The sequence below is a fragment of the Bison bison genome, unplaced genomic scaffold (assembly GCF_000754665.1).
Source record: "Bison bison bison isolate TAMUID 2011002044 unplaced genomic scaffold, Bison_UMD1.0 scf7180017864170, whole genome shotgun sequence".
Taxonomy (NCBI): Eukaryota; Metazoa; Chordata; class Mammalia; order Artiodactyla; family Bovidae; genus Bison; species Bison bison.
Window position 1 is genome coordinate 139532 of NW_011494742.1, and position 16650 is coordinate 156181.

At 40.3% G+C, this 16650-nt stretch overlaps 1 protein-coding gene across 1 annotated transcript in view; it reads left to right on the forward strand.

Annotated features, from left to right (window-relative positions):
- Window positions 1-16650, forward strand: part of LOXHD1 (lipoxygenase homology domains 1) — a 209124-nt gene that overhangs the window by 58922 nt on the left and 133552 nt on the right. The window contains 5 exon segments of the mRNA XM_010842013.1: window positions 1532-1782; window positions 10504-10639; window positions 11473-11633; window positions 12650-12736; window positions 13165-13300. Coding sequence (XP_010840315.1) covers window positions 1532-1782; window positions 10504-10639; window positions 11473-11633; window positions 12650-12736; window positions 13165-13300 — 771 coding nt within the window.

The window sequence follows — 16650 nt, forward strand, 5'->3', positions numbered from 1 at the left end:
TGTGTCGTAAGTTTGTTACTAGAGTTTGCCAATCATTTACTTAAAAACATACACTAGGGCTTCCCAGGCGGGTTAGTGGTAATGAATCTGCCTGCCAAGGCAGGAGACATGGGTTCGATCCCTGATCTGGGAAGATCCCACATGCCACGGAGCAACTAAGCCAGAGTGCCGCAGCTATCAAGTCTGTGCTTTAGGGCCCGGAAAGCACAACCACTGAAGCCCACGTGCCCTAGAGCCTGTGCTCCGCGGCGAGAGAAGCCATCGCAGTGAGCAGCCCGTGGCCACAGCTAGAGAGCAGCCCCCCGCCCAAGGCAACTAAGAGGAAAGCCCAGGCAGCACAACTGAGAGTAAAAACAAATAAATAAAAAATCACTGTCTTTTATGCTTGAAATGGGCATGTGTAAAACATACTGCAATAAAGTTGTTAAAAAATAACATACATGAGAGCAGATTTAATATGCCCCCTTTAACTGTGTTACTATTACTTGCTTGCAGTGGTAGAGGAGGAGGAGAAATGACAGTCTGAAACTGGGATTGCTGACAGCCTAGGCCGTGGCAGTCTGTCGAGAGTGAGAACGTCTCTGGCCACTGAAGCTGGAGGCCCCTCTTTGAGGGCGGTAGCTATTCCTTTTTATCGTCACGTTCTCCCAAGGCCTGTTATATAGTAAACATTCAGTAAATGTTTGTTGAGTAAGGGAAGGTGCAAATTATGAATGAATAATGTGCTATCTCCCGGAGATGTTTTACTTCTCTGAGATGAGGGGATGAAGTTAGGATGAAAGGGAGGTGGAGGACTAATAAGGTTCAAAGTACCACTTAGAATCCTGGACAGAGTGAAAAAAATGCAGGCCTGACCTTAACAGCATTTCCTGTCGTTTCCTGTCCAAATGCTTGTCTTTGGTGTTTTCCTTTACCCTGTCTCATCTCGGCATTTAATCCCCCTTGCTGACTCTTCTCCAGAACTCTGTGTCCTCACATTGCCTCTGACTGACCAAACCCAGATGGCCCAGCTCCCTCCCTCAGTCTCCCGACATCTCACCATGTCAGGTGGTCAAGAAGGCCATTGGTGCCCATTATTAGAGTTGCACTTTAAGTTATGAGCAAAAGAGCAAGCTCCATGAGTCAGAGAGCCCCGAATATAAATCTCTATTAATCGAGTTGACTATTATAATTAAATGAGACATAATAGAATTCATCCGGCAGCTATTAATAATATGCACATGGTAATTAGCATTCATAATAAGTACTATTCTGAGCCAACCCAAGCTCTTCCTTCTCTTTGTTAGTTTCCTGTAATCATGCCTGACAGCTTCCTGTAACCTACAGTTTGTTCCTAAAGTCAGATGCCCTGGCACCCCAACTCTGAAAAAGATAAAAGTGAAGTGGAGAGGGCACTGGATGTCATCCAGAGGAAGAGGATTTAGGGGGGATAGGGGTGTAGGCAGAGGTATGGCTAGGTGCGGGAGAAGGTGGGTAGGACATCGTTACCAGCCTGCACTGACCCCTCCTCCTCCCCTTGTTTCCATACCAGCCATATCGTATGTTGTCACCGTCTTCACCGGGGATGTCCGGGGGGCCGGCACCAAATCCAAAATCTACTTGGTCATGTATGGGGCCAGAGGGAATAAGAACAGCGGGAAGATCTTCCTGGAGGGCGGTGTGTTTGACCGTGGCCGCACAGATATCTTCAATATTGAGTTGGCTGTCCTCCTCAGCCCCCTGAGCCGGGTTTCCATAGGACACGGCAACGTGGGCGTCAACAGAGGCTGGTACTGTGAGAAGGTAAGGGAGACCCTGGCCTGATTCAGACACTCTCTTCACTTTGCAGATTGTTGTTGTTCTGTTGTTTTAGTCACCAAGTTGCGTCCGACTCTTTGTGACCCCATTGAATGTAGCCCACAAGGTTCCTCTGTCCATGGGATTTCCCAGGCAAGAATACTGGAGTGGGTGGCCCTTTCTTTCTCCAAGGGATCTTCCTAACCCAGGGATTGAACCAGAGTCTCCTGAATTGGCAGGCGGCTTCTTTACTGCTGACCCTTAACACAGAAAGATGCACTTTACCACTGAGCCACCAGGGAAACCCCTCACTTGCAGCTACAAACTCTAATCTGAATCCTATTTCCTACTTCCTTTGGACGAGTTACAAAGAACATGGGAAATCCCTTTCACGGGGATGCTGGGATGGTAACACGCCCATCTGTCTTGTCTACCTGATGGTTGGGAATGGGGGCTGCTCTGTACATGCAACCAGGGACCAGACACAGGGTAGGTGATCCAGGGGTGTTCAGCTGATGGTTATAGTCTGTCCTGACTCCTGATCCAGTGTTCCACTTTAGTTTTTAAATGGCTCCATCAACAAGTATTTTTAAATACATGATTTTAATTGTGGAATACTTATGCTTTAAAGAGTATACATAATAAAAGTAAGATATAGAGAATGATTTAAAAGCTCAAATGTTAATTTTGCCTATCACTTAACTTAAAAGAATATTTCCAATGCTTCTGAAACTCCTCTGTGTCTTTCCCCAATCATATAATCCTCTCTCTCCCAAAGAACATATACTATTAAGAATTTTGTCTGTGTGTATATTGTTGGTTACTGGCAGTTTTCACTCAACATTATGCTTTAGAGATCATCTGAATCGATAGCAGAAACTAGACCATCCATTTCCCATCTACTCCATTGCATGAATCGATTTCAATTTATTTGTCTGTTCTTCTATTGATGGACATTTTGGGGTTGTTTCTTGATTTTTGCTACTATAAACAATACTTTCATGAAACTGTTGTATGTACATCTTTGTACAAATATGCAGGGGCTTCTCAGGATGGATGTTCTAGGCTGTAAGTGAATATTCATTTCTGAAACTTTCTGCTAAGTCACTTCAGTTGTGTCCGACTCTGTGACCCCATAGACGGCAGCCCACCAGGCTCTGCCGTCCCTGGGATTCTCCAGGCAAGAACACAAGTGGGTTGCCATTTCCTTCTCCACTGCATGAAAGTGAAAAGTGAAAGTGAAGTCACTCAGTCGTGTCCGACTCTTCGCAACCCCACGGATTGCAGCCTACCAGGCTCCTCCACCCATGGGATTTTCCAGGCAAGAGTACTAGAGTGGGTTGCCATTACCTTCTCCATTCTGAAGCTTAATTGTTTCCAAAGAATTTCAGTTTGTTTTCCAAATCAGTTGCACCATTTTATTCTATCAGCCATTTATACGGTATATTTTGTTCCAGACATCCTTGTCAACACCAGATATTGCCTGAATTTTAAATTTGCACCATTTTGGGTATATAAACTGATCTTCTTGTGGTTTTAATTTTTATTTTCATGATTACTACTGAAGTTGAACATCTCTTCATTTCTTTACTGTCCATTCATATTTCCCTTTATGGAAAATGCCTGTTCATGTCTTTTGCTGATTTTTCTGTTGAATAGTATATTGCTGGATTTATTTTTAGGAGTTCTTTATTAAATCCAGAGAGTAAATCTTTATTGATAGTATTATTGTTGTTCAGTCACCAAGTCACGTCCAGCTCTCTGCAACCCCATGAACTGCAGCGCACCAGGCTTCCCTGTCCCTCACTATCTCCCAGAGCTTGCTCAAACTCATGTCCATTGAGTCAGTAATGCTATACAACCATCTTATCATCTATTGCCTTCTTCTTCTCTTCCCCTCAGTCTTTCCCAGCATCAGTGTCTTTTCCAATGAATCAACTCTTCGCATCATGTGGCCAAAGTACTGGAGCTTCAGCTTCAGCATCAGTCCTTCCAATGAATATTCAGGCTTGATTTCCTTTAGGATTGACTGGTTTGATCTCCTTGCTGTCCAATGGACTCTCAAGAGTCCTCCAGAACCACATTTTGAAATCATCATTTCTTTGGTGCTCAGCTTTCTTTATGGTTCAACTCTCACATCTGTACATAACTACTGGGAAAACCACAGCTTTCACTGTATGGACTTTTGTTGGTAAATTGATGTCTCTGTTTTTTACTTCACTGTCTAGTTTTGTCATAGCTTTTCTTCCAAGAACAAATGTCTTTTAATTTCATGGCTGCAGTTGCCGTCTGCAGTGATTTGGAGCCCAAGCAAATAAAATCTGTCACTGTTTCCACTTTCTCACCTTCTATTTGCCATGAAGTGGTGGGACTGGATGCCCTGATCTTCGTTTTTTTAATGTGAAATTAAGCCAGCTTTTTCACTCTTCTCTTTCATCCTCATCAAGAGGCTCCTTAGTTCCTCTTCTCTTTCTGCCTTTAGGGGGTGTCATATGCATATCTGGGGTTATTGGTATTTCTCCCAGCAATCTTGATTCCAGCTTGTGCTTCATCCAGTCTGACATTTCACATCATGTACTCTGCATATAAGTTAAACAAGCAGGGTGACAATATACAGCTTTGACGCACTCCTTTCCCAATTTGGAACCAGTCCGTTGTTCCATGTCCAGTACTAACTGTTGCTTCTTGTCCTGAATACAGGTTTCTCAGGAGGCAGGTAAGGTGGTCTAGGATTGATAGTATTTTTGATAGTATATGTTAAAATATCTTTTTGTAGTTTGCCATGTTTTTTGAAGGAGAGGAGATTTAAATTAAAAGTAATCTGTCTTATCTTTTCCTTTATGGTTAATGCATTTTGAAAAAAATTTTACTTCTCCTAAAGTTCTAAAGACATTTTCCTATATCCTCTTCTAAAATCTGTAGAGTTTGGTTTTCTTGTTTATATATTTGCATCTTTAATATATCAGGCATTGATATTTGTATGAGATGGGGATCCAACTTTATCTTTTTCTATATAGATATTTAAATGTCCCACCAACATTTATTGAAGGACTTTAAAAATCTGAGTAAGGTTAAGAATCACCTGGAATTATTTCTAAAAATAGAATCCTGGGCTCAAACCCAAACCTACTGAGTCAGAATTTCCAGGTAATCTGAGTATTTATACATGCTTTAGGTAATTCTTATCATTAAAGAAGTCTAGGAAGCACTGGTTAACTAAATAGTAATCCCTTCCCCACTATTCTGAAAGAGCAACTGTCACATGTCAAATTCCCCAAATACATGATTTGTCTCTGAGCTCTCTAGGCTGTTCCATTTATTGATTTAGTTTATTCCTGCACTAATGCATTACTCACTATCTTCACTTTACACCTTTACACTAAGTCTTGGTGTCTGCTAGGGCCCACTTTATTCTTCTTCCTCAGGTATATATTGACCTATCCATAAGCCTTTATCGTCCATAGAAATTTTAGAATTTTTTTGCCAAGTTCCATGAAGAACTGTTGAACAGAATGCAACTGGGTCTGTAGACCTATTTGGAAGAACTGACATTGTTACTCTACTAACTTTTCCTATTTATGAACATATACGACCCCTTAAAATTTAGCTTTTTAATAATTCTCAGTGTAGTTTTATATTTTTCTTAATAAAGGTCTTACATGTTTTTGTAAATATATTCATAGAAACTTTTGTTGCTATTATAAATGGTATCTCTTTAAAAACTATTTATTTATTTGTTTTTGGCTGGTGTAGACAGAGAAGTACTTTTGTATATTGTTTACATATAGTTATCTTGCTAAACTCTGTTATTAAGACTGATCATTTATAGTTTTATTGTTAAGAGTTTTTATTCTGAATTGGTGTTAAACTTTATCTATTGCTTTTTCTGTACTTGATTAGATAGTCAAAATGGTTTTTCTTTTTTATTTATTATCGTGAATTACCAGTTCTTATGGTAGACCAACCCCGAACTTCTATAAGCCAAACTTGGTCATAATGAATTTTAATTTTATGTTTCTGAAATTGATTATCCAACATTTTATATAGAATATATTACATACTAATGTCCATGAGTGACATTGGCCCTTGATTTTCCTTTCTCATACAGTCCTTGTGAGGTTTGATCTTAGAATAAAATGAGAAGCATTTCTTCTCCTGAAAGAAGGTAAAATGCAGTGATCTGGTCAAGATAGTGTGGGATTGTGTGTGCACATCTGCAAGAGAGAGATAATTACTGATTTAAAAAAAGAAAGTTGTGTTTTTGTTTTCTTAGTTATAAAATTGGGGCTTCCCCAGTGGCTTAGTGGTAAAAGAACCTGTCTGCAACGCAGGAGATATGTGAGTCACAAGTTTGATCCTGGGTTGGGAAGATCTGCTTGAGGAGGAAATAGCAGTATTCTTGCTGGGGAAAATCTCGTGGACAGAGAAGCTTGGCAGTTATAGAATTATTCAAGCTTTCCATTTTCTCTTCAATCTGAATGAGCTATATTTTTCTTGGAATGTGTGTATTTGTAGACTTCAAATAAAGTCATATACAGTATTCCCTTACCTTTTAACCTTCACTACATCTGTAATTATAATCTTATTTTCATTCCTAACATCAGTTATTCAGATATTCTTGCTTTTTAAAAATATAATTCTCACAAAAGTTTATTTAGTCCTTTCATATAACCAACATTTTTCTTTGTTTATATTCTATCTTTATTTTCTATTTTATTGTTCTTTATTATCTCTTCTAAATTTCTCTGGGTTTCAGTTGTTGCTATTTTTTATAAATTCTTAAATTGTGTTCTTAGCTCATTCAATTTTAGCCTTCTTCTTTTCTCATAGTATAAATTTTGATACTATAATTTTCTCTCAAATTAGTGCTGTACCCGTACCCCACATATTATACTTCTGTTACCACTCAGTTTGATTTTATTGTTTCATTTTAAAATTCAACTTCGTTGGGGTATAACTGGCATAAATAAAAAGGCATTATTTTGAACTGTACTGCTTTTTGAGTTTTAATGCATTCATATACACTCATGTAGCCATTCCCAGAATTAATATATGAAATGTTTCCATTACCCAACATGTTCCTTGTTCTCCCTCCCAGTCAATCTCCACAATTCCAAGCAACCACGGATCCCATTTCAGTCATTACAGATTAGATTTGTCTTTTCTAGCACTGTTTCAGGTATTAGTATTTCTTTCTTCTTATTGTTAAGTAGTATTCCATTGTAAGGATATACAACATTTTGTTTATTCATTCAACTATTTGTGTATGTTTAGGTCATTTCCAGGTTTTGTTTTTTATTTGCTACTATGAATGAAGTGCTATGAACATTCATGTTCAAGTTTTTTAACGGGCATGTTTGTAATTTTATCGGGTAAATACCTAAGAGTCGAATTTCTGTATTCTATGGTAAATATGCATTTAATTTACAAAAGTCTTTTAGATTATATTCAAAGGGGCTACACAATTTTGTATGCCCACCAGCATTGTATGAAAATCCCAGTTGTTTTATAGCCTCACCATCACTTAGTAATGCCAATCTTTAAAATTTTTAGGTATTTTTATGGATATGTAATGGAATTTAATTTGGTTTTAATCTACATGCCTCTGATGACCACTTACATTGAACATTATTTTTTTATATTCTTATTGATATTTGTATATCTTCCTTTCTTTTTACCTCTTTTAATTTTTTTATCTTTTTATTGCTGAATTGTGAGTTCTTTGTGTATTCTTGATTCACGTTCTATGACAGAACTATATATCTATATATGAATATATAATATATAATTATGTTATATAATATGTATTTTAAATATGATATCCAACTCTTTGGGATCCCATGGATTGTAGCCCACCAGGCTGCTGTGTCCATGAAATTCTCCAGGCAAGAATACTTGAGTGGGTCGCCATTCCCTTCTCCAGGGGATCTTCCCGACCCAGGGATCAGACCTGGGTCTTTCACATTGCAGGCAGATTCTTTATTATCTAAGCCACTAGGGAAGCCCATGATATACATTATATATAAACAATCTCCCAGTATGTGGGTTGCCTTCTCATTTTCTTTTTTTTAATTTATTTTTTAATTGAAACCAAATTGCTTTATAATGTGTTGGTTTCTGCCATACAACAACACTAATCAGTCATAATTATATATGTGTGTGCTCAGTTGCTCAGTTGTGTCCAACTCTTTGCAACACTATGGACTGTAACCTGCCAGGTTCCTCTGTCCATGAGATTCTCCAGGCAAGAATCCTGGAGAGGGTTGCCATGCTCTCCTCCAGGGCATCTTCCCAACCTATGGATCAAACCCACATCTACTGCACTGTAGGTGTATTCTTCACCACTGAGCCACCGGGGAAGACCCAATTATATATAAATATATCCCCGCTGTCTTTGGAGCCTCCTTCCCTCTCCCCCACCCCGCCCCACCGCCCCCAGGTCAGGCTGGGCTAGCTGTTATTTTACACACTGTAGTATATACATGTTGAAGTTACTTTCTCACCTCAACCCACCCGCTCCTTCCCCTGCTGCATCCACAAGCGCATTCTCTACATCTGTGTCTTCCTTCCTTCTCTGCAGTAATCAGTCCCATTTTCCCCAGATTCCATGTATATGAGTTAATATACGACACTTGTTTTTCTCTTTCTGACTGACTTTACTTTGTTGAGAGGCTCAAGGTCTATCCAACTCGCCACAACGGACTCAAATTCACTCCTTTTTGTGGCTGAGTAACATTTCGTTGTATATATGCACCACAACTTTCTTATCCATTCCTCCATTGATGGACATCTAGGTTGCTTCCAGGCCCTGGTTTTTGTAAACAGTACTGTAGTGAGCACTGGGGTACATGTGTCTATTTTATATTATGATTTTCTCATGGTTTATGCCCAGTAGTGGGGTTGCTGGGTCATATGGTAGCTTTATTCCTAGTTTTTTAAGGACTCTCCATACTGTTCTCCATAATTTGCCTTTTCGTTTTCTTAATGTTTTTGAAGAGCAGAAGGTTTTCATATTGATGAAAGGCAATTTATCAATTTTTTCTTCTATGATTTGTGCTTTTTTGGTTCTTATTTGTCATTCCATTTGAAATTCTTTCATTACCCATTATTTATTTTGAAATTTAATTTTTAGGTTCCAAATACATTTTGCTTTTTATGTTTTTGTTATTCATTTCAATATTGTTTTAATCAGGAAACATTAATGATGCTATTTAAATTTTTTTGAGATTTACTTTACAATGCACTTCAACCTATGCACATAATTCCAACAGCTGAATTTAAGATTTTGATTTTATTTATAAATTCAGTTTGCTACTTTTGTTATTTGAATCTTCTGTCTCCTTGATAGCATTTTGTCTGTTTGATTTATTAACTACTAAGACAGATGTGTTGAAATTTCCAATGTCAATGGTAGATATTTAAATTTCTTACTATAGAACTAACAGTTTTCGCTGTGTATGGTTTGAAGCTACATTATGAAATATAGAGTTATTTCAACCTTCTGGTGAATTGAATCTATGCCACAATCCAATCTGATACTATCTTTTTCATAAATTTAGTCCACTTGTATTTATTATAACTGACATGTCTGTTTATCCTGCTTTTCCTTTCTTCTCTTTTTTTGATAAATTGATCAGTTTCCTTGATAGTGATTTGGAAATTATACACTATTTCTGGTTTTTTAGTGGTTACTATTGAAATTTTAGCATACATACTTACTGTGAAAAGACCTAAATTTAATCACCATCTCTGTTTCCCTCTTAGACAATTCAAGAATCTCAGAAATTTCTAATGATAATAATCCTGCATCTAGGTTGTATGCTATTTTTGCCTAGTATTTTAGTTCTATTTTAAATTATTTTTAAATCCACACAATATATGTTGTTTTGTAGAGTCATTATTTGTTCAGATTTGCCAGTGTGTTTGCTTGCCAATTCTTCTTGCACTGAAGACCTCTTTTCTGGTGTCAGATTTCTTCTTACTGCTAAACTTCCTTTAGAAGTTCCTTTGGTTAAATAAGGTCTATCGGTGGTAAACTCTGTTTTAGTTAATCTGAAAATTATTTTTATTTCATTTTCATTCCTGAAAGAAGTTTTGGGATATAGAACTCTAGACTGAATTCTAATTCCCTTATCCCCCAATATCATCTGGCTTCCGTTAGTCCAGTTGCCATTTGTCTGTTTTTTTCTTGATGTTCCTAAGATCCCTGTCTTTGGCATTCTGCTTCTCTTCAAAGCATCTAGATGTGTCTGGGTTAGATAGACTGCCATGTTCTAAACCTATGATTTCAGAATGTGAGTGGAGATGGACAAGGTGTAGGAGAGAAGGTTGAATAAGGATCAAGCTCTGAAGAGGGTGGTTAGTTTTCATATTAAATTATAGATATTAATTATCTTTTATGTGATTGACTTTTTCCATAAGACAAATGTAGGGTATTAATTTAGTATTCTAGTTGTTTGGTTCAGACTGAGACTTTAGGATGCACACAAGGAAGTATGGTGTTCAAAAAGAGTGTGTGTATAGGGAAAAATGTTTGATATTTGCACTAGTAAATTGGAGTATGTATGATACCTTTTTGGGAAGATTTCCTAGAGGAGGTATTTCTTGATCCAAAATTTAATGAGATAGGCTATATGACCCTAAAGGTGAGGCTAAGGAGGCTGTTGAACATTGCAAGGAAGTCCTGGTCAGGGGACTCGCTGCAGAAGATGTCATCTTCCCCCCCAGGTGGTGATTCTGTGCCCCTTCACTGGCGTCCAGCAGACCTTCCCTTGCAGCAACTGGCTGGATGAGAAGAAGGCGGATGGACTGATCGAGAGGCAGCTCTATGAGATGGTGTCTCTCAGGAAGAAGAGACTGAAAAGTAGGTGGAGGGGCCTGGAGCCAACAAAGGCCAGGATCAGACCACTGGGTCCTCCTGCTTCTCAGTTTTCTTCTGGAAAGGAAAGGGTCCCCCAGGGAGCTCAGTTCTCCAAGGCACAGGCCACACAGAGTTATATTCATGGCACCAAGGTAGATACTCCAGCAGCCCCAAATTGATACGCTGCTGTGATGGGCTAGTTGTTGAACTGAATGGTCGAACAGAGTGCACTCTGAATGTATTGGCCACAGTCTGGGTGGAGTCTATTCTTGCCCCTACTTTAAACTTACTAACAGACTCTCACCAGGAGACACAGACATAAGGAACAGACTTTTGGACTCAGTGGGAGAAGGCAAGGGTGGGATGATTTGAGAGAATAACATTGAAACATATACATTATCATATGTAAAACAGATGACCAATGTGAGTTCAATGCACAAAGCAGGGGACCCAAAGCCAGTGCTCCGGAACAAGCTAGAGGGATAGAGTGGGGAGGGACCTGGGAAGGGGGTTCAGATGAGGGGGACACATGTATACCTATGGCTTATTCATGTTGATGTATGGCAAAAGCCATCACAATATAAGTTTTAATCTTCCAATTAAAATATTAATTAATTTTAAAGAAATGAACATTAAGGCACGCACTTTGAAATAGCAAGGAATCCGTCATTCCCTAAATTTGGTACTTGCTATTACATAATGGGAGAGTGGGACACGACTGCATACAACCTGCATTTCAGTCTTGATCACCTTTGATGTGCTCATTTTCTCCACTGGAAGCATGAAAATCTTTTCACTTTTTGAAGTTTATGGTGCAACTGGACCTATCTCTGCAGAATTCCCATGGTCCCTGTGGGTCTGGACAACCGACTTGAAGAAAGCTGGTTCCAACTCTCCTATCTTCATCCAGATTTATGGGCAGAAGGGGCGGACAGATGAGATCCTTCTGAATCCCAACAACAAGTGGTTCAAACCCGGCATAATTGAGAAATTTAGGGTAGGAAGGAAGTGTGATGGGGTGGGATGGAGGAAGGAGGAAGGAGGAAGGGGTGTAAGATGCATTTGTCATGGGATTCTGGTTTTCGAAGCCAGGTTTGGATCAAGTTTGAAGACAAAAAGGTAACATAGAGTCCCCAGACCCCTGCAGGAGTGCCACATTTAATCTACAGGCAATGCATTGGGGTGTAGTTTAGATCTGGCCCTTTATCTGAATCAAACAGTTCCAAACAAAGCACGGGAGAAGAAGCAAGTATGGAATGGCTTTGGGCATCCAGGAGCCTGGCGACTTGGGGAATCATTGTAGAACAGAGACCCTGAGCACAGTTAGTGTCAAACAGCCCAACCTGGACTGAATTAGAGTGAGGAGCCAATTTAAGGAAAAGTATACATTTTAGAACATTTAAAAGTAAGTTCAGCTTTAAATTTCCGATATGTATACAAGTAGAGCAGGGCTTGTTTTGCCAACGGAAGTGCTGCTCTGACCTTTAGGTAAGGATAATTTTGTAATTTGTGGCTCTCTTTTCAGAGCACCCTGTTGGAGCTTCTATTATACCTTCAGTTCACTGCTCGTTATGTATTTGTCTTCTCAGCTAGATTTTGAGCCCCTGGGAGAGGGCATGACCACTGTATTGATCTTTTTGTCCGTTTCAGTGCCCAGCAGAGTCCTGGGGCTGTGGGCCTGTGTTAATTTGCAGGGCTGCCATATAGATTTTGTAACTGAAAGCTTATCATTTGGAAGATTTCCTTTAGTCAGGATCCTACTGTGGGTCAGTTATTTTTGTTCAGTTTCACCAGCCCAGGCTGAACCCTGGATCTACAGCTGTCTCGGCCTCATGTGCCATTGGTTAAAGGAGCACAAAAAGATAGAGTATATGAGGGTGGTTTGAAGTAAACCCTGCCTTGATGCTGAAAAAACAACTCAAAGCAGGTGCCCTCCTGGCAGGGGCTCAGCTGTGAGGATAAATACATTTCACTTGATTCTGTCCATGCAAACCTTGTTATTTCTCACCATAGATTGAGCTCCCAGACCTTGGCAGGTTTTATAAGATTCGGGTATGGCATGATAAAAGGAATCCTGGTTCTGGATGGCATTTAGAAAAGGTGAGATGACCATCTTGGGGTTGGAAGGTGATTGGGAGAGGAACCAACATGGTTTCTTTCTAATGACCTTGTCTTATTAGCTTGCCTTTATCTGTTTGGAGTGTGGATGGGGAAGGGTTACAGTGAGACCTAAAATTGGACACATGACGCACGGAATTCCTGATGAGGACAGGACTTCCAAAGTAGGCTAAAAAGATGCTTAGGTTTCAAGAGACTTGCCTTGTGTCCCAGTCACCTGGTCGCCAGGCAACTGTGGGTCTCTAGGGGACCAGAGGGATAAATATTAATTTGGCACTCCATCTTCCACAAGAGTCCTCTCTGGGGGGATGGCCTCATCCTCCTTGAGATGAACTAGCAGAACAGGAACCTCAAGGCATGGATGAGTATCTCTAGTACACCCACTTGCTCACCCCAGGACTTCATTCCAGATGACCCTGCTGAACACTCTGACCAAGGACAAGTATAACTTCAACTGTAATCGCTGGCTGGATGCCAATGAGGATGACAATGAGATTGTTAGGGAGATGACTGCCGAAGGCCCAACGGTACGGAGGATAATGGGCAGTAAGTACGGACGGGCTCTTATCCTGGGGGAGGTAGTGGTATGGGGGGTGTGTGTGCCAATAGGAGTCTGACTTATGAGCTGTAGTCTTGTCCGCTATGCAGAATCAGGCTCCCTCTGAATGAGGAATGAGTTTATAAGATCCTATACTCAAGATAGGCTTGTAGGAGCCATCTCCAAGGCATGATGCTAAAGCTCTATGATGATGGGTATGGGTGAGAAGGGGGAGATTTCTGGGTCTTCAGGTTGGCTGTGAGATGACGAGAAGAATCCACACTGAACAATATTTCTCCAGACACTCTGGAGAAGCATCCTCTTCAAATTATTCATGAGATGCTCTTCAAAAAAGGAAGGCTGGATCTGGGTTCTTACAGCCATACTCGACTGCTCCCTTGTGAATCCTCTATTTCTATTTGAGGCTAGTAGGGGAGAGCTGAGCTTTTAATCTGAAGTCATCCACAGTCAAAGAGGTAAGCGAGACCATTTTGCTTCTAGGTTGTACCACCACAGTGCTGGCAAGCACATGGCATATGTCCTATCCTTTTCCCTTGGCAGACATTACTGAGCAATCACATCATTCTTTCCCATCGAGTCTGAAGTGAGCTTTATGGCCCTCAATATGGCACTGCAAGCAAATATTAGCAATTGATCAGAATTAGCACTTAAGATAATTAAGTGCAAAATTAATTTGAAAAATTGCAGAAAGTTAAGACTATATAGAAAACAACATCACCCATCGTTCCTGAAGTCCTTCTAAGTATCTGGATAATGTCACTTCTCAGGCATTGCACATCCAATAGAAGCTGTCTCTCTCTATATATATATACATTAAAGAAGGATCACCCTGTTAGTTCAATTAGGCAATGCTTGCAATTAGTACTATTTTATGATGCTTCTTCAATTTTAATTAAAATATATGACTATGGAATATTTGTGTTCAAAGATCCTTAGAATAGCTTGATGCAGGTAAGGAAACCGAGGAAGTTCTTACCCTGATGATACAGTTAGAGGCAGAGTGGGACCTAGAACAAGATCTCTTACCTTGTCAGTGACTGTACTCGGCCTTTTCACTTTCAGTAGTAGTTTCTTTGGCAGCAAGGCAGTCATCTCCCTGAAAATATGATAAATAATATGATCCCTGCTCAGCCTCCAATTAGGACTTTATATAAAACATAGCCCAAGGCAGAAATACACCTACTGTTACCTGGTCTGCCCTCTTTATGTGCCAGAATTGAGCATGTAGATATGAACAATTGAGGAGAGGGGCTTGAGATCTGTTTTCTAAATCCTGCCAACCAGTCTTCATGAGATTAGCTCCTCACTCCCCATTTCTGAAGTTACCTGGTGCTGTCATTCCTGAGACTTTTTGCAAGGTTGCTTCGTGAATTTCACAACTGACTGCTCTAATCAATTCTCTCCATCTGTTAAGTCATGGGACCTCAAACTTCAGCATTATCACCTAGAAGGCGTCTTGAAACACAGATTGCTGTGCCCCACCCATGGATTTTCTAATTCAGTGGGTCTGGGGTGGGAAGCTCAGGAATTTGTTTATCCAACAAATTGCTAGGGGTCCCGGTGAGGACCCACTGTGCTAAGGCATTAGTCACTTTTCTAGCTGTGCCCCAGCTTCTGAAATTTGGCTGCTGTTGTCTATATTCATCCCTCTCCCCACGCTTTATTGGTGACAATTTTATGTTTGGTTAAATCTTTAAAATTCCAGTATGCTCTCATTCTAGTGAGATTTTTTTTCAGAGAGAAAGCTGCCACTTTTACTTAAATGTCCAGGCTGTTCTTTTACCTCCATCTCTCCCTTGCCTTGACTAAAGCATGACTCCTCTTCTCCCCAAACCCAGTTTTCTGTCCTCACGGCTGTGGGGCTAGCAAGAGGGGACGTTCTCCTGACTCTCTCTGCACTTCCAGCCTCAAAGCTCACACTGCTCATAGGGGGACCTCTGTCCCAGCTCATTTGCATCTTCTGTTGGCTTTGTTCACATTACTCTTTTGTACTGTGTCCCCTGGTCATTCTCTAGATCCCCCACTTCTACCATTGTTCTAGAGTAGCGAATTAGTCTGCTTGGGCTGTTGTAACAAAATACCATAGACTGGGATTTTGAAACAATGGAAATTTATTTTCTCATAGTTCTGGAAGCAGAAGTTCAAGATCAAGGTGTTGGCAGGTTGGCTTTCTCCTGAGACCTCTCTCCTTGCCTTGTAAATGAGCATCTTCTCAGATGACCTTTTCTCTGTTTGTGCTCCTATCTGTGTCCTAGTCTCTTCTTAAAAGGACACCCATCATACTGGATGAAGGTCCACACATATGACCTCATTTTATCTTATTTACCTCTTTAAATGTCCAACCTCCAAAAACAATCACATTCTGAGGTCCTGGGGGGTGTGACTTTGTCTTGTTGATCCTGTTCGTGATGCCAATTGTCTCATTGTATCTCACTGTGCACACTGTTCAATGAACCCAGGGTAGGCAAGGCTTGAGCTAAGAGACTCAAGGAGCTGTAGAAACTGGAGACATGTTTATTCTCTCCTGGCTGGCACAGCAGCTGTAGCAACAGATTCTGAAAGAGATGGGAATACCAGACCACCTGATCTGCCTCTTGAGAAATTTGTATGCAGGTCAGGAAGCAACAGTTAGAACTGGACGTGGAACAACAGACTGGTCCCAAATAGGAAAAGGAGTACATCAAGGCTGTATATTGTCACCCTGCTTATTTAACATATGCAGAGTACATCATGAGAAACGCTGGACTGGAAGAAACACAAGCTGGAATCAAGATTGCTGGGAGAAATATCAATAACCTCAGATATGCAGATGACACCACCCTTATGGCAGAAAGTGAAGAGGAACTAAAAAGCCTCTTGATGAAAGTGAAAGCAGAGAGTGAAAAAGGTGGCTTAAAGCTCAACATTCAGAAAACGAAGATCATGGCATCCGGTCCCACCACTTCATGGGAAATAGATGGGGAAACAGTGGAAACAGTGTCAGACTTTATTTTGGGGGGCTCCAAAGTCACTGCAGATGGTGACTGCAGCCATGAAATTAAAAGACGCTTACTCCTTGGAAGGAAAGTTATGACCAACCTAGATAGCATATTCAAAAGCAGAGACATTACTTTGCCAACAAAGGTCCGTCTAGTCAAGGCTATGGTTTTTCCTGTGGTCATGTATGGATGTGAGAGTTGGACTATGAAGAAGGCTGAGTGCTGAAGAATTGATGCTTTTGAACGTCAATGCTTTGGTGTTGGAGAAGACTCTTGAGAGTCCCTTGGACTGCAAGGAGATCCAACCAGTCCATTCTGAAGGAGATCAGCCCTGGGATTTCTTTGGAAGGAATGATGCT